The following is a 23517-nucleotide window of genomic DNA, read 5'->3' as shown; positions in this document are numbered from 1 at the left end:
TCCCGTCCTTGCCTGTTCTGGTAAGAAATGACTTAGGTGGGGCTTTGACATGGCCACGAGCCCAGCAAAATCCCTGCTCAGCTGCGGTCTCCCTCGCAGCGTTGTCTGTTCAAGGGAGCTCTTTCAGCTGGTGATGGATGTCCATGGAGAACTACTGTGGGCATCCTCAAGCCCCTGGGGTGGAGGGAGGTGGAAACCCAGGATTGTTACCAAAGGGGGCTGTGCTGGACCGACCTGTAGCTTTGCTTTCATTTTTTAGGCAAGGGAGATGCTACAGGTCTCCTTTATCTGGACTTGATCGGGCTTTACACACTTAGTGCACGTGGGAGTATGTCAGTGGAGAAGACTTCTGCTGGGAGCTAGGGGAGGTGGCAAAGGGCATCACTGGCCAGATTAACCCCATGCAGGAGATCTTAAATCTGCTTAAAGCCTTTAAGGGAAGATATGAGCTCGTTCTCATTTTTCATGCCAAGATTCATCTGCAAAATCAAGCTGAGATGCACCATCCTTACGGGGCGGATGAGATGCTTGGCCAGGGGGAGCCAGCTGACCTTGAGGATGAGTTGCAGGGTATGGGGATGTCCCTTAGGACATATATCGGGCCGTACAGTGAGGTGCTGTATGGCTGGGCTTTGTGCTGTGTTTGGAGGTTGAATCACGTTCGGATGGCTGAGACTGGGGGCTGGTTTGGTCCCCGGGTGCCTCTGGGAGGGTTGCAAAAAGGTGAGGGGAACCATGCAAAGGGTGTTGGTGGGACGAGGATATGGAAGAGTTAACGTGGAAGGAACGGGCTCTCAGATCTGGTGCTTGAGAGGGATTAACTCAGCCTGGAGCAGGTGCAGGGAAAGAGGGCTCTGAGGCTGATCAGAGGGATGGAGAGCTATTATACAGGAGGCAATAAAAGCCCAGCGAAACAAAGGCGGAGAGGGGATGTGCTTGCTGTCTATAAATACATCCAAGGGGTGAACACCAGGGAGGCAGAAGAGCTATTTAAACTGGAGGACAGTGTTGGTGGGGGGACAACGGGGTGTCAGTTAATGCAGTTTAGCTTGGGAGGCTTATCTAGAGGCTCTGCAACTGCATCCCATCGAAGGAGGGTAGGAGAGTGTTAATTAGGGCACATCACCTCTCTTTTAAGGTGCTTGACTGTGATATAAAGGGGATTTGGGGCTTGTCAAGGGAGGAGGCTGGGACTCTCTGGTCCAGACACCCTGTCCTGGTATCTCCTTTGGGAAGGGCTGTGTTAGCCAAGCGGGTCTCTCCGCCAGACCAGGCATGCAGCAGAGGAAGCCCAGCCGTGTCACCGAGCTAATTTTTCTCTTTTTTTTTTTTTTCTTTTTTTTTTTTCTGATGCATAATCAAATCGAGTTCTCCCTTCCCTGGTCGCTGCACAGATTAATAACAAAGCATCGATGCTTTAAGAAGGCTTTGGATCTGATCCCAAGAGGAGATTTAGACAGCGTTTGTGCTGGGGCATGATGATACTACGAACGGGTGCATCCTCTGAATCCGTTCATGCTTGTGCATTCATTACCAGATATTTTTGGCCAGTGGTGCTAAGACCCCTCTCCCAACACTTACTCCAAGCAGGGCAGCAGCAGGTTAATACGTGGAGAATGAGAAGGAAGCAGCTGTGCCTTGAAGGCTGGGATCAGGCACTCTCCCTCCTCCTCCTCCTCACTAGTCTCTAAAGATATCAGCTCCTTTCTCTGCAGATGTCCAGAGGTGAAACCTCTTCTATACCTGCAGGAAGGTTTCAGCCCGTAGAGAAACATCCATCATCCTTTGCTCGTGTCATGGGGCACACTCGGGTACCATTTATTTGCTGATGTCTTCATGCCTTCACCCGCTCTTCTGAGCTGCTCTTGGAGGACAAAAGCTCAACAATGGGCTTGTGTTGACCTGCTTCGGTCCAGGCAATGCTCCTCCATCTCCCAGCCCTGCGGGCAGCATCGCAGATGGGGGTTGAGGTGTGGGGATTACTCCCGCTCTGTTCGCTTCCAGTTCATTACCCAGGGAGAAAGGGCCAGGCTCTGGGTGCTGCAGAAAATGGACACAGACCCATTGACTTCATGGGAGCTGCTTTGATTTGCACCAGTCCAGCGTCTGTCTGGCTGCAACATTAACCTTTCCCTGCTCTTAGCTCTCCCCTTTGCACCATGGAGCCTTTTCATCCCTGGGTTATTCATGCTAAATTGGCTTACACTGTAGGAGAGACCCCCATTCTGGTGCCTCAATACAGGGGTAACTTCTTGAGGTCATGGTGGAAATAGGAATGGTTGCCATTGAGTTTTTTCACTGCCTCTGGGGAAAAAAATCCTTTCTCCTACATGCTCTGGGACAAGGGGAGGCTCCAAAAGCTTTTGCCTTTCTGCATGATGTATAAGTTTTCTGCCACTATTGCAGATCTTCATGCTTTGGGGATCCTCCTGCGCTGGAGGCGTGACAGATGATACCCCTGCAAAGCCGTGCTGGGAGCCCGCGGGGTTTGTAGCATGTAGGTCAGAGAACCAGCTCCTTTGGTCCTGATCCAGCCCTTCAGAGGGGACTGGGCTTAGCTCCTCACCTTGGTTGGACTCAACTCCTCACCCCCTGCCTGCTCGCACATCCCCGTGGGCAGCTTTCATGTGCTCTAGGGGGCACGTCCCAATTCAATAACGTTTTGACGCATTTTACCTTAAAATACTCTTCTGGCACAGAAAAACACTCCCTGCCCCTTGGTTTGTCCTTGTGCAAAAATGACCAGTTTCAGTCCTCCCACCATTCATCTGGGCATCATCTCTGCTGTCTTGTGTCCTGCGATTTCAGTCAGTCGCGAACACAGGTTAAGAGGAGAGGGGGTCTAAAGCATCCCATCCACCGTAACGCTGGGAGGCTGGAAAACCTTAACGGGGAGCTCTGAAATGGTTTGTGGGAGGGGGTTTCTTCTCCCCACCATGCAGGTACCTCCTTAGTTTATCGGGCAAATCATCTCCCTGGCTGGCTGGAGCTCATCCTCAGATGAAGGAAGCTGCAGCTCTGGTTTATGGCTTTGAGGTTTACCCCATAATCTGGTCATAACTAATCAAACGTGACTGCAGCAGCCCAGGGCAGGGCTCTGCTTTTACTATCAGGGAAAGGGACACGTAATACTGCTTTTTTATGGAGTTACAACACGACGGGCAGCAGGTCTGTCTGATCGCTGGGTGAAAGGGCAAGGCTCCAGCTCTGCTCCTGTCACCGAAATCCGGGAATAAACCTCGTAACACCAATGTAGTGTTAAAAGGCAGGCATTCTTTATTGCAGTGCTGGATGCACGGGTGAAATGGCTCCACCCAACGTGCATACCAGGTGATCACCAACATACAGGTTATATAGAATCAAAATATACATATTCATTATTTTCCTGAGAAAAGGCAGTCCTATGATAATCATTTCTAGGAATCCATTTCCATATTCTCCTCCCCGTCACGCATGCTCAGTGATTTGAGTCGGTGGTCCTCAAGGGTCTCTGGTGGTCATCAGTGGTCTTGCACCCATGTCCGCTGGATGAGCCCCTTCATGCAGGAATGCGCAGTATCCTTGTTGCAGGTGCACCTGCACCTGTCCATTACAACTTACTTCATAAGATTAATATTCCCGGGCCTATTGTCCGGTTGGGTAGGGACTGTACATGGAACGTAGCAGCATTGTATCTTGCCACGGTCACCTTGCCACTTGCCACGGTTAGCTAGCTTCATTACCTATTACCTTGGTTACAAACTACGACCCCCTATCCTACGGTTACACTCCTCCCTGACCTTCCCCTAAACCAAGATGCTTTCCCCCTACTGTGTTGGGGTTTTTTTGTTGCTGATTTTTTTTTTTTTTTTTTGTTATATCTTCAGATAATTCATGCAGTGAATTTCCCGGGTGAGAAAATGCATCCCTCCCTTGCAGCGAGCACCCTCTGTCCCAGCTTACATTGTATTTTCACTTGTGTGAGGTTCCCTGACTCACTGGTGCAGGATGCAGGTGGCTCTAACTCCATCCCTTCCCAGCCCATCCCGAGCTGTTCCACCATTGCCCTCAGTCCCTGTGTAGAGAAGAAGGAAGCACTTCTGTTTGTTGCTCAGGGTTTGGGGTTGGTTTGTTGTATTTTTTTGCAAGCCACACCCTGGTAAGCAAGGGCTTCCTACAAAGTATTTGCACGCTTGCTGCTCCGAAAGCCTTGCAGAGCTGGTCCTACCAGTTGTCTGAGCATGCGTAAATACTGTAAGGATTGCTCCAGGATGATTTAGGGAGGTGATTTCTTTGCCGAGCAAAGGGAAGTCTTGCAGTGGTAAAAGATGCAGCTGCAAACTCTGTTTTTGCAAGGAGCCACGCCAGCCACTGCTGCGTGGGTGCTGGATGAGGATGGTGTCCGTTGGCTGCCTGCCCGGCAAGTCTTGCCTTCGGCTGCCTGGCAGGTCTTCGTGCAGGAGCAGGAGAGCAGTGATTTATTGCCTCTAACGCGGGGCTGCAGCAGGTTTCTGTCCCACGCGGGGAAGTGAAATTCTTCCCCGCGTCATGGGGTATATCTTGTCCGTACCCTGTGATTCGCTGCTCCTTTCAGGGCTGCTGCAGCAGGATATCTAAAGAGATACGGAGCAAGGACTTCCAGCAGGATACCTGCCGGGAGAGGAGGCAGGGGCTTAATCCCTGTCCCAGAGCCCTGTGGTCAGCCCGTGCTCTCCCGCTTGCCATTGACCGTGCGGTAATAACATGCCCTGAGCCACCTCCTGCAGACAAGCCGGTGCCCACTCCAGTTTCGGGCATTTTCCAGACAGACATCGGAGCCGTGACAGATATTTTTGCCAAGATGAGAGCAGGGGTGGTGGGTCCTGCTGCTGGGCATAGCAGCTTTAGTAAGCACCAGCCATGCCGGGCTGCAGCAGAGCAAGAGTTCTTCAAAAGAGGAGGAATCCTCACCTGGAAGAAATCTTTTGACCTGAGTGGACTGCTGCTTTTTATCCTGCCTGTGTAGGGTCTCTCCTGGTGATGATGATGGCCATAATCCCAGCCTCTGTGAGATGCCCTTTAGGGGCAGTCCCAGGAGGGTGAGCGGATGCTCTCAGGAGAGCTGGGATTTTGGATTTTGCCCCCAAACATCAGGTTGGAGTTGCAGCGTGAGGAGCAGGGGTTTGGTCTCGCTGTTCATGCTTGTGGCTTAGTGATGGGAGCCTGTCCAAGGGCACAGCTTGGGGTGTTAAGGAAGGGCTAGTAAAGGGCAGGGTCTTCTTTTGGGTTACTACAGGAAGAGTCCCAGAGGACCATGTGGAGCCCCATGGGTGCAGAGTTCCTACCTCGGCCTCTGGACTGCATGGAGCAGGATGACATGGGAATGCATCACATCCTGAGGCCATTATGGAAGTGCTGAGAAGCAAAAGTAAAGGTGGGCATTGCACCAGAGCATGACCCCCTACCAAAAGTTGTGTTGTGTTGGTGCATGGCAACCTCCTGCGCTTTCTGGAGGTCGCTGTCCCTTGTAAAATGGATTAGTCCCTCCCTGAGTATTTCTGCTATGCATAAAGAGCCGAAAGCATCTCTATAGCAGGAGGTAACCCATCCCTACCCCAGCAAACATTGCAATGCTCCTGTGTGTGTCAGCCACGGTGCATAGGAGCAGCTCTGGTGGTGCTGGTTGGCTCTGACCATCTGGCTGTAGGTTATGGACCAGCTGTGGCCCATGGGAGGTGTCCATCCAACCTCCTGCTACTTGGCAGGGAAGATGCTTGATAGGGAGATGAGACCGAAATGGAGGTAACCTGCGATGCTCAGCATCATGTCCTGTATCTGTCTTCTTAGGAGAGGGGACCTGATGTCTAGTCCCTGCCTGGTAAAGTCCCTGGGCAGTATGGCAAACTCTTGCCTATAGAGAAGAGCAGCACTGCTGAAATGAAGGAATAAGGGGAAAAAGTTGGCTTGGGAGGGTGGGGGAGTTGCAGCATCCAAGGCAGAAACACAATTTGCAGAGCTCAAACTGGCACAGCGGGAACTTACGTTCAGACCTTTCAGCTTGCAAGAGCCGCGTGGATCCAGTAATAAAGATTTCCAATAAACCTCACAAATTTGAGGTGGTGCAATCTACCTGGGAGAGGCTTCCCTCTTCAAAAGCACTAGCAACTTGAGTTGCTATGGGTCTTTAAATATGACTTCTGTACTCGTGATGCTTTAGAAGAGTCACAGAAAGAAAAGCTCATTAAAGATGGGGAGAAATGGCAGTAAAATAAAAAAAAAAAAAAATAAGTGGAGCTCAATCTAAGGCAGATCTTGATGGTCCAAACTGAAGGTTTTGCAGACAAGGAAGATGCTCTTCTGAAGTCAGACAGTACCCAGGTGTGGTCTGGACATTTGCGGTTGTGGCTATGGGGTTTATAGAATATGCGGCTTGAGAAGGGGCTGGTGGGGGGGTGAAGAGCCTATCAAAGGGGAAAACTGAAAATGAAGGGGCCAAGCTGGAGAAAGACAAGGAGCAGAGTGCCTCCGTGCTTTTATTCAGGTCTAGGTCAGGGAAAGAGAAAATACTAAAAGTGTTTATTAGGCAAAGCTGGGGGATGATGCTGTGGTGGGGAGTTGAGTCCTGACTTGGGGCCAGGAGCTGTAGGGTTGGGGCAAAGCCTGGAGCCTGTTGTCAGAGACAGTGGGGAGCCCGTGTTATCTGAAATTGCAGGTGATGTTTGGATCCCGGCTTGGTTCGAACGGGAGCAGGTCAAGGGACACGTTTCTGGTATGGCCAGGAGTCTCTCGGGAGGAGACCTGAAGGACTCCATTGTATCTCCAGGCCTCCAAGGGGACAGAGTTTCGGGCTCTGTTTGCACCAAAGGGTGAAGGTGAGGGAGAGAGGAGAAACCCGTAGCCCTGGGGCTGGAGCTGGTGTTACGACATAATCTGGGCTGAAGGTGCAGGAGGGATGCTTTGGATCAGCTGGAGGGACAAACACCACAGCCCGTATGGGAGGATGATCTTGTAGGATCCAGCTGCCTCTCTTCAGTCTCCTACAGAGTAGCTGCAGCCCCGTTATCTCTTCTGCTCCTCAGGCACGCATCTCCACGTCTTTTGAAGTTCAATTGCTTTAATTATCCCAGAGGCTGCAGAAGCTATTGAAGGCAGAGCATATGCATGGAGACGTGCTGCATTTTATCTGTGCTAAGGATGAGTTTTCTGAATGAATTTGCCAGTTACCCACACCTCTTAACGAAACATCTCTGTGACCCATAATGCCCAAGGAAAGAGCTCTCTAGGTTACCTTGGGCAATGCCCTGTGACTCCTCTGTCCTTCCCTCTAGGCACGGCACACAGGTATAGGTCTGTCTTTAGACCATAATGGTTTTGCCCAGCTGGCAAGAAAACCAGCGTGAGTGTATTGATGTGGTGCAAGGCTTCCAGTGGAGTCAGTGTGACCGGATTTAAAAGAAGCTGGTCCAGACATTCAATTAGAAGCCCTGAATAAATAATAGGAATACATGCTCAGTCCACTCCTACAAAGACAGCATTATTTTTTATTTTTTTTAATACAAAAAGTGATCAAAATGGATGTTGAGAAGGACACAGCGCTCCTCTTACCTGGTGGGGCGCGTGGTTTGTGTTCAACGCGATGCACGTGTGGGGTGCCAGCCCTCTTGAGATAACCAAGGCCCCTGTGGCTGGACAACCATGGATGGAGTTAGCTCAATCCTGAATGCACAACTCTTCCTAGGCTGTATTTGTCCAGTGCCTGAAAACCCGCTCTGTGTGAGCCGTGCCACGTTTGAACATAGACTTTGCTTGATGATACCAGCCCCACATCCCTGTGCTACTCCATCCCGGTTCGGGCTGCTGTATTTAAACCCGGGGGAGCCCTGGAGAAGGTTCCTGCTGCCAGCAAGGTTTTGTTGGGAAGCCCCAGGGCTCCTGAGTGAGCTCAGGAGTGCTTCCTTGTTGCTGGTGCTCTGTGCAGCTCCTTGCAATTATTAACCAGGGTCACGGCCACGGTGCTGGGAGGTGGAGGGTTAGCGAAGCGATGGCTGTCTCCAGGGGCTGGGCATTGGCAAAGCCCATTAATTCATCTTTCCGTGTTTGTCCTGCGATCTCCACTGATCTACGAGGTTTTGTAACCCTGCTGTGGCCTGGGGAGCAAGCCCAACGTAACACATCTGCCGTGGTCAGGCTGGCTCAGGGCTTGAACGGCAGCTGGGGATGTGTTGGGGGTACCCAAAACTGAACCATGAGTGGGTTGGGATGAGCTGGACCCAGAGTGGTGAATATCTTCAGCTCCTCTCTGCTTCCCTTGGCCCAGGCTGGCTGCCTGGTGGCATGTGATAGTCTCCTTCTTCCCACTACTTTGGGTCTGTCCTTCTGCCATCTCCTTTTGCTGTTCTTCCACCCCCGTCCCTGCTAGTCCTGTGTCTCTCCAGCCTCCTGCATCTTCTGGGCCGGTGTGGGATGCTGCCACCAGCTTTGCTTTGAGCTTGTTACTCTGGCCTGTGCCAGGATGCCTTCAGACTCATCCTGGTTCCATCTGACCTTAACGTCTGTGTTGACCAGTCTGGCCGGTGCCACAAATGCGTTTTGTGTGCAACGCTCTTGCCAGGCAGAGCTTGCCGCCAACGCAGAGTTATTAGGGTGTTTACAGTGCAGGGCTGCCCTTTCTTCCTGCAGCTCCAAAATTGACTCTGTTTGCAAACAGTGACTCATATCTGCAAGGAATGAGGAACTCCCGAGGCCAAAGGCGTCCCTGGTGTGAGTTATCCAAGCGAAAGGGAGCTCCTGGCCATCACACCCAGCTGGCTCCTGCCGGACAATGGTATCCAGGGATGCCCAGACCCTGCCGTTAACACCGACCTTCCCAGGAAAAACCATATTTGAACGCTACACCTCCACGCAAACCCGCTGGCCGGCTGTGCGTCTCCCTGCACTGTCTTGTTGCCATTAAGCAACAAAGGAGCGGTGTTTTGGAGGGAAAAAAAACAGAGGAAGTAAGCAAGCATGATAAAAATTGCCGTGCATTGCAGGAAACAGCCTCCAAATGTGACATCTTGTCTTCGGTTGATTTTGTGCAGATGTTGCCAGCCAGGCTTGCTTTGGTGATACGGAGTCACTTGCACTAGTTTTCTGCTAGGATGAGTGACCCTGGCCCCTTCCCTGCCTGTGCTGCAAATGCACTTTTTAACAAAAGCTTACTTTTTTCTTGAGTTTTTTTGCAGTAATAGCCAGCTGTCACCATGTCTCGGAGTGCGTTTGAGAAGGGACCAGGATCCCTGCAGATGGAGAGTGATGCTTTTTCCCACTCCGTAGAGGAGGAGGAGGTTATCAGGGAGCATTTGCCGTACCCTGGTGTTTGCAAAAAGCTGTAGCGATGCAGCAGGTTTACTCAGAACAAACAGCCCTTAGCCACATCAGGATTTTTTTGAGAGTAAATCCACTACACCAAGTTTTTGAGGGGAGTACATCTTGTCCCCATGTGCACGCACACTAGATTAACCCTCTGGCTGAAAGGTGCTGTGTTCAGGTGTCCGGATTCAGACCCCAGCTGTGCTGCAGCAAATCACTGGTAAAAATCAGAGCTTGATATAATTAAGTGTAAAAATGGTTGTTTCACCTTTAGCCTAGTGGAGTTTTTAGCTTGTAGATGAGAACAGAGATACCACCAGACAAAAGGACGAGATAAAGGCCAGAAAGGGACATTCAGTCTTCCATTCAACAGTTTTATTTCGTCAAGTAACTTCTGTAAATGCTCAGTCATTTGCATTTTGGCTAAAGCAGCTGCTCTGGAAGGATGTCCAACTCTGCTCAGAAACATCTGGATAGAACTACCTATAACTTCCCATGGGAATTAGCTGCCCTGGTTAACCGCAGTCAATTTGAGAAGAAATGATGTCTTGTTTTCTAATTTTCATCAGTGTGGCTTCACCTTCCAGTCATTGTGGACGTTGCTAATGGAGGATGCGACGTGGTTCTGCTGGCTCTGGGCCACGCCACTCGGAGTCCAAAGCAAAGCTACAGCAGATACACAGCTGGGTGCAAGAAAAGGCTTTGGGAGTGCAGCTCAGACCTGCTGGAGCAGGTGTGCTGCTGGTCCTGATGGCCTTTCAGTGGGACTGTTGTTTTGTAGCCCATGACTCAAGGCTTCTCTGTTCATAGAGATGTTGGCTAACAGGTGTGGAGTGCTTACCTTGTGTCCGGCGTAGAGAGTGAGTCAGAGTTCAACTGCATCTGCCCTGGGTCATGGGAAAGGGTGTATAATGCTGTCCTGGCATCAGCAGCGTTTCTTCTGCTGAGCTGGTTGTTGGCAGGTGGAAGAGCAACCCCAGCATTGTCCCATGTCTGTGAACAGAAACACCTAAGGAGGATGGGAAAACTTATTTAAATAACATTTTTGGAAAGAGCCTGGCTGCTCTGAACACCTTGCCGTTAGGCTGCAGTGTTGTAGGTTGCTTCCGTAAGACTGAGCCTGGCTGGGGCTTGGGCAACCACATGCCTGGTTCCTGCTTCATCTCCTCCTTGGCTGACCTATGCCTTTGCAATGCGGTATCAAAGATATCTTGTGTTCAGTGAGAAGAGAGCTGGAGAACACTGGCCAGCAGATCCTGTCCCCTAAGGACAAAGTGTTTTGTCTGACCTGGACGCAGACAACTGTAGGATCTACAAGCAAGGAGCCCTTTGCTCCTGGCCGGGGAGCAGCCTTGTGATAACGCAAGTGGGGTTAGCACGTGCCAGCTAGCCGTGGTACAGGAGTCTCTGAGGTGGAAGGGAAGGAGAGGAAACAGTTTGTGGGGGAGGAAGGAAGAGCCTTTCAGCAAGTATTTGGTCCTGGCTAACACAAACACTTTCAATCCTTCTCCCTCTTTCAGTGCGTGGAGCCATGATCCTTAGCAGCTGGCAGGAGCTTGAACGCCTGGATGATGCTGGAGGGGAAAAGAGGGAGTCCACAACACCCCTGAGTCATAAGTCTGGCTCCCTCCTCGAATAAAATAGTTTCCTGTTTAATTCTGTGGCTGGACTGAGGTTGGGCTCAGACCACTGCTTCCAAAAAAATCAACTCTGCTTAAGAGGATTGTGAGTGCAGATACCCCTCCCTGCTCACACACACACATGCTCGTGCAAGTGTAGGGTTGTTAAATCAGACCTGGCATGAAAACGCCCAGTTCTCATGCTCCTGGAGCATCCTAGCTCGGTGCAAGAAGGCAAAGAGTGATTAGGCAGCCCTTGAGCATTTTAATGTGGCAGATCTTAAGTTCAGCCTGCTAAGCATGAAATGTTGTAAACTGGAGTAATGAATTTTAACACTGCCTTAAGAACATTCCCCCCATCCCTTCCTTTTAATTATTTTGCAAGTTGTTTTGGGTTTGTTTTTTTTTTTTAATGATCTTGAACTGTTTCCCTTCTCGTTCTGCTTGACATTTCCTTTGCAACTCAGATCCATCTCCAGCCTCTCATGTGAGAGCAGCCCCGCAGGGAGGACAGATGGCTGTCAAGGTGACAGTCACCGTGGGGTGGGATAGCAGGGCAAGGAGCTGGCCCTTTAACCCCAGGTAAATTTGGGTGGCAGAATGGCTGGAGTTCCTTGGCCTAGAAGACTGCAGTCCTGTTCTCATGGGGATGGATGTCTCATCCAAGGTGTCTCATGGAAGTCGGCGTTGCAAGGGTCATTGGAAAACGCAGCTCCAAGCTGTCGTTGCAGAGCTGCCTGGGGTGGAGCAGTAATTTTATGAATGAGCAGCCAAGTGCCAGCCCTTGGCCACGGCACAGGCTGCGGAGCAGCATCCAGCATCTCCTGCATCAAACCTCTAACTCCTGTCTTAACTCGAGCGTGGCTGTTAGAAAGACACCAGACATCCCTCCCCTCCTCTCCAGGCCCTTTTCCTAAATCTCGCTGGTTCTTTCTGCACAACCTCCCGTGGAAATGTCCTTTCCCATCTGTCAGCCTGGCTCATGCATCCGTCCAAGCAATTCATCTTGCATCTCGGTTAACAGCAGCATCCTTCGCCCTCAGCCTGTTGTGTTCATGCAGAAGGCAGCTGCCAACCACCCTCTTGCAGTGCTGCTGCTTTGCCTGTGTCTCTAGCAGTGAGTGCTGCCACTGTGACAGTCCTGCCTGATGGTCACTCGAAAGGAGCTCATTCACAGCCGAGATGTCCCCATGACCTCCCTGGGGACATCTACCCTGTCCTTCACCCCCTTCCACTGCTGGACATCTGGAGTCTAGCTCGGTCCCTGGCCCTCTTAGCAGGGTGGCTGCATTTTTTGGCTGCTGGGTGCACTCCCTGACTGTTCAGTGAGGCTACCTGCTTTTCTACAAAGGGTAAATCTGGTGTATTATTCAGGTCTTGCTATTGGGCCATTTATTTTTAAGGCTTTTCTGAGGGCAGCTGATGCACTTGGGTTTCTTTGTAGCGTGTGGGAACTGGTCCTGATGCCAAGGAGAAAATCCCGTGAGGATCACTATAAGCCCTTTATACACAGCACCTCAATGCATTGCTGAGCTGCCTTCAAAGGCTCCTGTGTGAATTAATTCTTTTTTAACTGGCCCCATGCAGGCAAGGTCCAAGCAGGTCATACAGCACACCAAAGGCAAAGTTGTTCTCCCCGTCTTTGGTCTGCTAAGATGTTATAGAATCGCAGAATGGTTTGGGTGCGAAGGGACATTTAAAGGTCATCCAGTTCCAACCCCCCTGCACAGAGTAGCGACGTTTTTATAACTATATAGCGTGGAGACCAGTGACGAGTGGCGCTCCTCAGGGGTCGGTACTAGGACCGCTGCTGTTTAACATCTTTGTCGGTGACGTGGAGAGTGGGATCGAGTGCACCCTCAGCAAGTTTGCCAACACCAAGCTGTGTGGTGTGGTCGACACGCTGGAGGGAAGGGATGCCATCCAGAGGGACCTGGACAGGCTGGAGAGGTGGGACCGTGCAAACCGCATGAAGTTCAACAAGGCCAAGGGCAAGGTCCTGCACATGGGTCGGTGCAATCCCAAACACAACTCCAGGCTGGGCAGAGAATAGATTGAGAGCAGCCCTGAGGGGGTGTTGGGGGATGAGAAGCTCAACATGACCCGGCAATGTGTGCTGGCAGCCCAGAAAGCCAACCGTGTCCTGGGCTGCATCACCAGCAGCGTGACCAGCAGGTCGAGGGAGGGGATTCTGCCCCTCTGCTCTGCTCTGGTGAGACCCCCCTGCAGTACTGCGTCCAGCTCTGGGGTCCCCAGCACAAGAAGGACATGGAGCTGTTGGAGCAAGTCCAGAGGAGGCCACGGAGATGATGCGAGGGCTGGAGCACCTCTGCTATGGAGACAGGCTGAGAGAGTTGGGCTTGTTCAGCCTGGAGAAGAGAAGGCTGCGGGGAGACCTTAGAGCCCCTTCCAGTCCCTGCAGGGGCTCCAGGAAAGCTGGAGAGGGACTGGTGACAAGGGCAGGGAGTGACAGGCCAAGGGGAATGGCCTGAAGCTGCAGGAGGGGAGATGGAGATGAGATGGGAGGCAGAAATCCTTCCCTGTGAGGGTGGTGAGGCCCTGGCACAGGTTGCCCCGAGAAGCTGTGGCTGCCCCTGGCTCCCTGGCAGTGTTGAAGGCCAGGTTGGATGGGGCTTTGGGCAACCTGGGCTAGTGGAGGGTGTCCCTGCCCATGGCAGGGGATTGGGACTAGATGGGCTTTGAGGTCCCTTCCAACCCAAACCTTTCTATGATTTGGAGAAAGACAGGCGGCTGGCACAAAGCACCCCACAAGCTGCTTTAGCAACTGATCCTCAGCAGAAGAGACCTTTGGAGCAACCAACAAGGGGGTTATTTTGGGTTCACTTAAGCTCTAAATGATGAGCACTTGTGCTGCTAATCAGGCTGATAAATACCATCAATTAAAGCCTATGCTCTGCTTTTCTGCTTTGCAGAAGTGAAGTGTTTTTGTCTTTCCCAGAGGAGAGGAGGCTGGCTGGGTGGTTGATGCTCGTGGAGGATTGCTTTCATCAGTACAGGCATTGGTTTAGCTCTCAGACACCTACTTTCCTTCAGCTAATCCTAGCAACTCATTAACAAGTGCTGTGACATCACTCCTGAAATGATGCCCAACTGTATGTGATCATATAATCCCTGGGATTTTGGATGTTTACAGATTAGCTGCTTCCAGTTAGCCTTTATAGCAATTTCCTTGTCCCACCACATGTGATGATTTTTAAGTATCTGTGGATTTTCACCACAATAAGCATATGGTTTATATACATCTCACTGGGCGTGATGGTTTAGGCTAGTTTGCTGGATGCATCTGCATGCTGGATGGAGCACCCTTCATTTTACCATGGGTGGTGTTGGGAACTGCAACTGGGATTATGTGGCACACAAACCCCCATTTCTTTAGGGAACCAAACTAGATGTTTCCAGACTAGGGTCACTAATGGTCAACGGTTTGAACAGGACATCCCATTTTGGGGAGAAAGAAGCATTGCATGTGGCTGTTATAAATAAATACAGAGTAACTTTAGGGACGGAGCTTTGTAAGAAGGGATGTGATTTAGTAGAGGGGAACAGTGTGGAGAACCCCCTCTCCTTGTACCTGCTGTGGGGCCAAGGCGACTTGTCCTTTGTGGGGTGGAGGGATGAGGACCTGAGCAAAGGGGTCTGCAGGGGTGATGGAGAGGTGCTGCTCTCTCTCTCTCTGGAGGGCATTTGAACAATGGTTTCCTGCTGTCTTCTGGATTGCTAAATTCATGTCTTTGCCCTGGAAGCTAGATGCTTGTCAAAACAGAATAATTAATCCAGAAACACGTGATGCTCTGCCAGGAGGCCTTTTTTTAATTAAAACTAGATCTGATAAAGTCTGCTGAGAAACTAGCGTTTCTGGTGAAATCATGAAATGTATGTGCGTGACTCGAGGCTGCATGGTGGGGGTGCTCTGGGTAGGGCTCAGCCCCCATAAAACCTGCACACACCCATCTTGTCTTCTCCTTTTGCCTCCAAGGGGTTTATTTTTCCCAAATGAGTTACAAATCCACTAAAAGGCAGGACACCAGCTATCATCTCCAAATGTGCCTGTTTTGGTGGTGTTTGGCTAGCTTTGGGGGAAATGGGAGTCCCACATCAAGAGGATCTGCAAGGTATGATTGAGCTTTGAGGAGTCATCCATTTCTCCTTGTTTGGATGCAGGATTGTCCCTGCCTGTTTAAATTGGTGATGGAGCACGCTGATACCTCCTGGAGTGCGTCAGAGGTGCTTCATGGGAATATAAATGTGGGGTCTAACGATAAAGGCCAGCCAGGTCTGGGGGAAGGCAGAGACAGAGGCTGGGTGGTTGTCTCCAGCCACAGCTTTTTGGCCCTGCCACCCAGATGCTGTGGAGGAGGATTGAGTGTCCCTGGCCAGACCCTGCCCCATCTCACTCCCACTCTGCCTGTCCTCCCAGGGCCGGTGGGGAAGGATGTTTTCCTCGGTGAAGCCATACGAGAACCAGCGCTACGCCTCCCTGAAGAAGGAGTGTCAGAGGCGGAAGCAGCTCTTTGAGGACCCGCTTTTCCCTGCAAACGATGACTCACTCTTCTACAAGTCAAGGATCCAGGGCATCCAGTGGAAGCGGCCAAAAGTAAGTGTGCCTGTCGCCTTGCACCTCGACAGTGCTTTACGCCATCTCTTCTCTCAAGCATCCCCAAAAACACACAGCGCATCCTTCACCAAGGGTGCCAAGCCCTGGCTGACGTTTCCTCTCCTCAGTAGGGTTTATTTGCCCAGGCTTGGCATCATGAGCCCCTGGGATGCCAGGGAGACCTGCTGCGCCCAGGTCTAGGCTGTTCTGCCTGCAGCGAGGCCCAGGAGCAAAGGAGGCTTCTCTGTGACTCAGTTTCCCCATGCATAAAACAGAGAGATGGTTTGCAGCCAGGTTGGTGTTGGATGCTCTTTTTAAGCCTGGTGGGTCCAGAAGGGCAAAGTGTTATCTCTGAATACTCTTGGTGGTCCATTTGGAAAGGGAAAAGAAGACAAGCTTTGGGTAGATGAGGCGGTTTTGGGGTCTTTGGGAGGTAGGTGGTCTAACCCATCCTTCCTCTCCTGTGCAAAACCCATGTCCTCTGCAAAAAGCACTCTGCATGTCCTCCATGCTGCTGTGTCTGTCATGGAGGCAGGTTGTGAGAGGCTGAGTGTAGCATTGCCCGCCCCGGTGCTGCATGTCCCCCTTCTGCTGTCCTCAGTGCCTGCCCAAAAGATGCACATCAGGGCCTGATGGCATTATGGCTCGGGGAATTCGTATGCCCTGGTACAGCCATCTGCCTGGGGATGACTATGAGACTGCTTCTCTGACTGCCATGAAATACAAGGCAGCCCAGGGAGCAATGATAATTGCGACTGGGGAGAGGCAATATCACAGCATCTAACACACCTGGTTCTGCTTCCTTGCCTGCAGGGAGGAGCAAGCCCCCGCTGCCCAGCCCGTGCCATTTTGTACACAGCTCGGTGGCATTTCAGTGTGGCAGGGTCGCCGGAGCAGCTGTTGTCCTCCTCCTCCTCCCCGCAGGCAGCCCAGAAAATCAGCTGGCCTTTCGGGAGACAGTGCTGTGTCTGTCTGGGTGAGGGCAATCTGGGGGGGGGTGGACAAAAAGGCTTTGTGTGAAGGGAGGGATGGAGCTGAACTGACTCTTTCTGTGCGGCAGGATGGGCTGAACCCCACAGCATCATCCCACCTGGCTCCTCATGGGAGGAGGTCTCACTTCCCTCTGCTCTGCCTTGGGCTCTTGCACACCAGCTCCACCTGGGCACGGGGTTTGTGCAAAGCTCTGCCTGTGTTTTAGTTTATTCCCCATTCCGCTGGAGTGGAAAGATGCTCCGTGTCTTCTGAAGACAGGTCCACCATCGTTTGCTCTCATTGTGGGGCACACCACCTTACACGTCCCATTAAAATAGCAGGTGGGTGATGCCTGAGACTTTCTAAACAACTTTATCTGGGACTAAAGAGTAGGGAAGTATTTGAGACCCCCCTTGCTGGTTTGCTTTCAGACACACATACATTAATTCAGCACCATGTCTAATGACAGAGGGTTGGATCCAGTCGTAGAGGGGCAAAGTTTGCTCATCTGCTGCTGAGCACCTGTGTCTCAGAGCTTTTCTCCATCTGCTTTTCTGGCATTCAGCTCACTTGCAGCCCTTGGTGTTCAGTCATGTAGCATCCACGCTCACTTAGGAAGACATGAGGTCAGCCAGCAAGGTATCATCCTCTTGCTGCCTTGCTCCCAGAGAGCGTGAGGTCTTTTTAAGAAAGCTTTCTGGACCTCCTGGTCTTCACCGTGGCATGTTTATGTAGTCCAAGCCTATCCCTGCTTGTGAATTCAAGCTCTTTCCAACAAGCCAGCTTTGCAGTTTCATAGAATCATAGAAGAGTTTGGGTTGGAAGAGACCTTTAAAGGTAAAGCAATTAGCAGAGGATGGTTGAACAGGGGCTCTTTCTGGCATGGGCTGGCAGTGGGAATGGGTGCTGGAAGTAAGTCCCACATGCAAGCAAGGTCCTGTGCGCTTCACCGGAGGTGGAGAAGGTCCCTCTTTCGCTGCTTCTGCACCAAAGAATTTGCCAGCAATTTTGGCACCAGGAGGAGTCCATGCTGAGCAATAGCAGTCTCCTTGATGCTGCTGTCTGGTAGGATCAGACCCGTCTAGCTGCCCTGACCACAAAAATGCCATAAAAAAAAGAATTTTAGCTCACATGTGCCCTGGTTACTGCTGAAGTTTCCAGAGGACTCTTTCTCTAAAGGTCTTCTCCAGGTTTTTCCTTTCAGTTGTCCATTTTGGCAAAGTGACTGAATTTCATGGGGAGAAGAACTGCTTTGTGCCAGCAAGCCAATGCAAAGTGACATTTTTAGTTGCTGGACCCAATTCTTTCTGAATTCATACTAGCTCTTTAAGGGAGAGAGCCCAGGAAAAGGTCCCAGCATCTTCTGCAAGGAAGAAAAACGCCTCTGGGTGTTAGGGATCTTGATATGTATCTCAACACTTCGCTGTCTGCAAGAGAGCTGGGACAGGGTGCAAGAAACTGCATGAATGCAGTTGTAAAAAATATCACGTTGCTCTGAAACAATTTTACACCCACTGTAGCGGGTCTTGCTGTGTGTCCAGTCCGAGGTCTGCTGTAGAATTATCCATGCTCTTTCCTACGTCTGTAAACTGCTTGGTCTGGTCTCTGCACGGGACATAGTGGCAACGCTCGGAGGTTGTGGAGGAAGAGCTGGAAGCAACTGTTGGAGGTTGCATGGGAGAAACTGGGTAGCGTCTTCACAAGGAAACATCATTGGCTTCTTCTATTTAAAGCAGTATTCAGTAGGGTCCAAAATGTCCATGAAGTTCAAATCAACTGCTCTGCTTCTGTGGTAATTGCACAGTATGGTTATTAAGCCACACTAAGTCCTTTCAGCATCCTCTTTCTATTGCAACCAGCAAATCTTTCCTCGGGCAATAGCATTTTATTCATGTTTAGAAAAACAAGCTTTTGGCAAGTGTACTTTTTGGGGAATTCCTGACCCAGAAATGGAGTCTGCCAGTCCTGGGGCCGCTGTCTGCAGAGGGGATGGTGTGTACACACCTCCGTTATCTCTCAGGGCCATAGTTTGTTTTGGAGAGTTTCAGCTGTAACTGCATGATAAAACACAAGTCCTCATCATGCCTCAAGCTTTGCTGTGAGAGCAGAGTGGGTGGAGAGTGGAAATAAAAGGCGTCAGCTATTAAAAACAACTGTTTGCTTTCTCAGAAAGGTTGTCAGTTATGATCATGGAGCGAAGTGATATGTAGGAGCTAAGTTTTTCAGGCAAAGCACTTGGAAGTGAAAAGTAACTGTCGTGAACTGACTGGGGTAGTGGGAAGGAGCTTTGGCAGAGGCAGGATCTCATTCCCGTATATTTACATGACACTAGTGCAGACCTAAAGAGCCCATCCCTCATGTGTACATCCCTTCCTTCCTTACCAGGACCTGCCCTCATCCTTTCTGCTCCTCCACGTGCTCCCTTTTTCTTTGGGGGTAAAAAAAAAAAAAAAAAGCAATCTCTGCAGTGCAATCCCTCTGGCTTGAGGTTTTTCTGGGCAGGGGGGGTAAAGGGGAGGCTGAAGGGCTTTGCTGGAACAGCTCGTGAATAACCCTTCCCAGGTCAGGTTGTTTTGCTTCAACTCCCTCCTGCATCTGGCTTTGCAGCCTTTCCTGGAATGGGCTCAGCTTTATTCTTTCCAGTGGGGTGTCCTCCCTCCCTCCCTGCTTTCCCCTGGCCTCCAGCCCTGCTCTGGATGCCAGATCTTTGCAGAGGGAGCAGCTGTTTGAGCCCTCTAATCGGGCTTTGGCTTCGGTGGTTGTTTGCCAGACGTCTTCACGACGCAGCACAGCGAAGCCAGAAAGCTAATTGTTGGAGCGTATCAGGGGGAGGGAAGCTGTAGCATCAGCCTGAGCTGGGAAGGGGGTCCTGAAGAGCGTTGTTTTAGTGCATCCACTTAAAAATGAGACTGGCTGCTCAGTGCTGAGCCAAAGCAGATTTTGGAGCTGGCTAAGGCAGCATCAGCGGCTCTTTCTGGCAGCGATACTCGGCTATTGCATTAGAAATTAAAACTAGTGTTTGGGGCTAAGCCCAAATCCCAGTAACTTGCTTGAATCTCCTTCCCCCTTACTCTCTGCCTGTTACCACATGAAGGGGAGGAAGATCTCTGCATCTGAGGAAGTAGTACCACCCGTAGAGAAAGTCTTAGCCTGATCTTCAAGCTCTGGGTTTTGCAGTCCCCATATGAGACAGGAACGCTGGCAGCGCAGCAGGGGAGCAGAAGTCTTAGTGTGTGCGCTGGGTGAGATGCTCTGGGCTTTTGGGAGCTAGGTAAATGGGGATGGGTGGTACTGAGAGGAGGGGAAGGGGATGGAGGAGATGCAGGCTGGGAGGCAGCAATAAGGGTGCCAGGGAGATCTGGCGCACTTGGCTGCGTTTGTTGATCCCCTGGGAAAAAAACAGTGATGGCCCAGGGTGGAAGAGGCTCCTCTACCCTGTGGGAAAACAGTTCGTGTCTTCTAATCACCACTGTCCCAAACTCTCTTCTTGGGTATGGACCACTCCCAGTGATGCCATGGGACTGGGACAGGATTAAGTTAGGGTCATTAATACCCCTGGGCCTTAGCAAGGGATTGTTTTCTCTCCATAGCAAGGAAAGCCACATGATTCAGGTTCAGTCCACCCAGTGATGACCTGCTGCTGAGATTGGTCACCAGCCAGGACAAATTTGGGTATCCTTATGCTCCTGTGGGAAGCAAATGAAGCCTGGTGGGAGGCTTAGGCCATGCACAGATGTGATGTTGAACCACGTGAACTACATGCTCTGATCACTCAGCTCTTCCCAGGGAGCAAGGCTGAGCCTGGAGAAGGTTTTTTCCTCCCTGTCCTGGGAGGCAGAGTGGGTTGCTGTGTGCCGAGCGTTTCCCTATCCACAGCAGTGTGTCGCAGGACCTTGCAGAAACACCCCATGGTCTTCCCTAAGGTGCAGAACGGTTGGGACAAGAAATCCCAAAGCTGCTTGGAGAAGACCAGACTGTGACGAAGCACGAGGGTTTCCAGGCAGGCTGCTGTCACAGTGACTGGGTGGCTCAAGGTGATATGTGGTGATGGCTGAACCTGAGCTGCACCTCTGCACTGTGAGTTCAAGTCTGGCTGGTTGCAACCACCAGAGAAACTCCCTTGGATGAAGTCTACACCTTCCCATCTTCATGGGAAGAGTTTTGCCCTCCAAGCCTGTTTCTCGGTATTTTTATAGCTCTCCAGCATTTGCTTGCAAGCACCGAGTTATCTCTGCAGGAATTGTCAAGGGAGGTTGTCACTGATTAAACAGCACAAAGGTAGATTCTTGCTAAATGGCAATACTATTTTATCTGGGTGCAGAGGCAATGTCACTTGGAGGGGAAAGTCTGAGAGTCGGAGTAGTTTTGGGGGAGACAGAGAGGCCAGGTGTTTTGGGAAGGGTTGTGGGAAGAGGGAGGTCTTAGGGCAGTAGGGCCGTGGCATTTTCAGCCCTGCTGTGGCACTGGAGAGAGATGCTCTTATTCACAGCCCTGTTTTTGGGCTGTTTTGTTGTTGCTTCTCCCAGTCAGACAAGAGGAATCTTCTTTTAGAAACTGAGAAAATACCATTTTTCAGTAGCCACTTCCCTGTCAGCCTAACATATATCTAGCCTGACTTGTCTATAGGGGTTTCGTCCATTCTATCTGTTGTCTCCTGAATTTGACGCTCTGTTGTTTGGAGGATGAAGAGATGTTGCAGGATGGGAGAGCATCTCTCAGACCCCCTTTTCCTTCCATTATTAAGCACTTAGCTCCTTTCGCTTGCTGAGTGAGGGTTATACAATCAGTCCCCATGGGATTTTCCTGGAAGGGGAAAGGAGTCAATGAACTAATTCACTAAAAGCAAGGCCGGCACTTGCCTGCCCACAAGTTTCTGCATTAAAAGGTCTTTTCCCCGGTGTATAGCGCAGGCTGGGAAGCTTGCAGAAACACAAGGGTGAAGATAACGGGGAAGACAGCAGCTAAGTTCTTGCAGTTCTTTGCTCTGAGAGCTCACCCGAAGCAGGCGCACGGAGGCAATTAAAATGGCAATGGTCAGGGAGCAATAACCTTCTGGTGCCCCACTTGGACTCTCTTCTGCCAGAAATACTAACCTCTGGCACCTGTGCTCCAGGGATGTCTTTGCTCAGCTTTTTGGCCTGTCTCAGTTTTGGTCCTTCCCGAAGGATGCTTGTGGTTAGCATTGGTGCTGTGGCTCCTCTCTGCTGCTGGATGGACTGAGGGACCATCTCCGAGCGAAGCCTGTCATCTGCCTGCGATCCATCACAGGAGTCAGAGTCCTTCCAGATCTTTGCATTTCTCAGCTTAGGAATTTATGAGCCGCTTGCCCGTTAATTTATGTGCCGTTTTCAATAAAGCCAGTCGGGTCGCTCCTTGCCAGGAAAGGATTTGGTCACCATTTAATGCAATCTCTGAATTGACCTTGGTTTTACATTTTTAAGCCATTCACAAGCTTCCCCACCACCGCCCTTCCCTTCAAGGATGGACAAAAGAATTTTTTGTTATTTTTTTTTAATGCTTATTTTAAAAGGTCTCTCCTGTCATTGAACGTGATGCTGACCTTGGCTGCGTACCAACAGATCTCACCAGATCCTCCCAGGGCCACGGCCCCATGGTGCCAGGCAAACACGCTCTCCTCCTTTGCCCCAGTGGGGATACAGGGCGATAAGCTGCGCGGCGTAAGCGTGGCTTGCTGCAGCCTTTGATAAGAAATCAGCCAGCCAGTTTGCTCTGTCCTCAGCGTCAGAAGGACACGGCCTTAAACGCAAAACCAACAGTAAAATCAGTGGATTAGATTCATTGCTGCTTCTTAATGCAACTGCGCATGGGTGTCTAGAAATTATTGTATTGGTAATGGGGAAGAGCATAACGGTAGGACAGGGTGTTGCAGAAAGGAGCTCCGTGGGAGGGAATGGTGCAAATCCTCCTGGATTTGGCTCTGGGGTACCAGAGAGGCACATTGAGACTGTGGAGCAGATACAGAGCTAGTTATGCCCTGGATCAGCTCAGGCTTTTAATTTTGGTGCAAGCTGGGAGGTGCTGCACTGCCTGTGAGCTCTTGTTTTTGAGCCCTCAGAGAGGATGGGATTTCAGGGCGATTCGCCTCTGTTAAGGGCAGGCTCTGTCCTGCTGGCCTCTCACCAAAGCCCTTGCAAAAAAACCCCAAAAAAACAACAATAAAAAAAAAAAAGTCCCCTTGCAAAGACTCGATCAGGCACCGTGCTGCCTCTTGCAGAAGGAAAATGAAACATGAGGTGCAGTAAAACCTCCAGCTGCTGCAGGAAGTGGTTAAAGAAAGAAACGAATAGGAGGAAGTGCTGGTGGGAGGACGACAGCCGGAGCCACGCTGGGCCTGCAGTTGGAGCAGAAAAGGAGCCGTTTCCTTGGTCTGGCGGGAACTGTTGTCTATGAGTCGGCTGATTTCTGCATAATGAGAGGTCACGGCATTTCCTTGAGTTAACTCCCTGTTGAACTAAACTTGACCTGCTTCTCTAAGCACCATCCAGTTTTGTTCTTCCAGGAGAGGAAAATCTACCGCGGCTCTGAATCACTTGCTCTAAAGACCAGTCCTCACCTCAGGCTTTGCTTTTTTTTTGTGTGTGTCCGAATTGGCTTAGCTTCAGCGTACACTCCTTGGATCTTGTGTGCACACTTGCTTGCTTCTGCAGTTCTGTTCCACTTAAATAAATGGTAACCCTGTGATGCATATGTCATCGGGGCAGAGGGATACTTATACCTGTGAAGAAACAGGTATAAATCCTCTCTCCATTATCTTTCCTTCTTGCCTTGCTCACCAGAGCGTGGACTCCTGTCCAGTCCAGGAGCATCAATGGGTTGACTGGGGATGCATGAATGCAGCTAGCGTCTGTCTTTGTAAACACCCTAGGGCAAGGGCTTGTCCTTTTCTTGCTGCCAAATGACTGATGCCATCTGAATTATTTGTAGGGATCATTAAATTCTCCAAGTCATCCCTTTTTAAAATAAAACCCCAACGCAATTTGA

At 50.8% G+C, this 23517-nt stretch overlaps 1 protein-coding gene across 1 annotated transcript in view; it reads left to right on the top strand.

Annotated features, from left to right (window-relative positions):
• The window catches only part of CAPN5 (calpain 5), a 59451-nt gene that overhangs the window by 2164 nt on the left and 33770 nt on the right, over positions 1-23517 (top strand). The window contains exon 2 of the mRNA XM_075742534.1: positions 15367-15543. Coding sequence (XP_075598649.1) covers positions 15382-15543 — 162 coding nt within the window. The 5' untranslated portion in view covers positions 15367-15381. The remainder of the gene's footprint in view (positions 1-15366; positions 15544-23517) is intronic.

Source organism: Balearica regulorum, chromosome 1, assembly GCF_011004875.1.
Source record: "Balearica regulorum gibbericeps isolate bBalReg1 chromosome 1, bBalReg1.pri, whole genome shotgun sequence".
In the NCBI taxonomy this organism is placed as follows: Eukaryota; Metazoa; Chordata; class Aves; order Gruiformes; family Gruidae; genus Balearica; species Balearica regulorum.
Note: the sequence above shows the minus strand (reverse complement) of the source record. Positions and strands in the feature narration are given on the sequence as shown.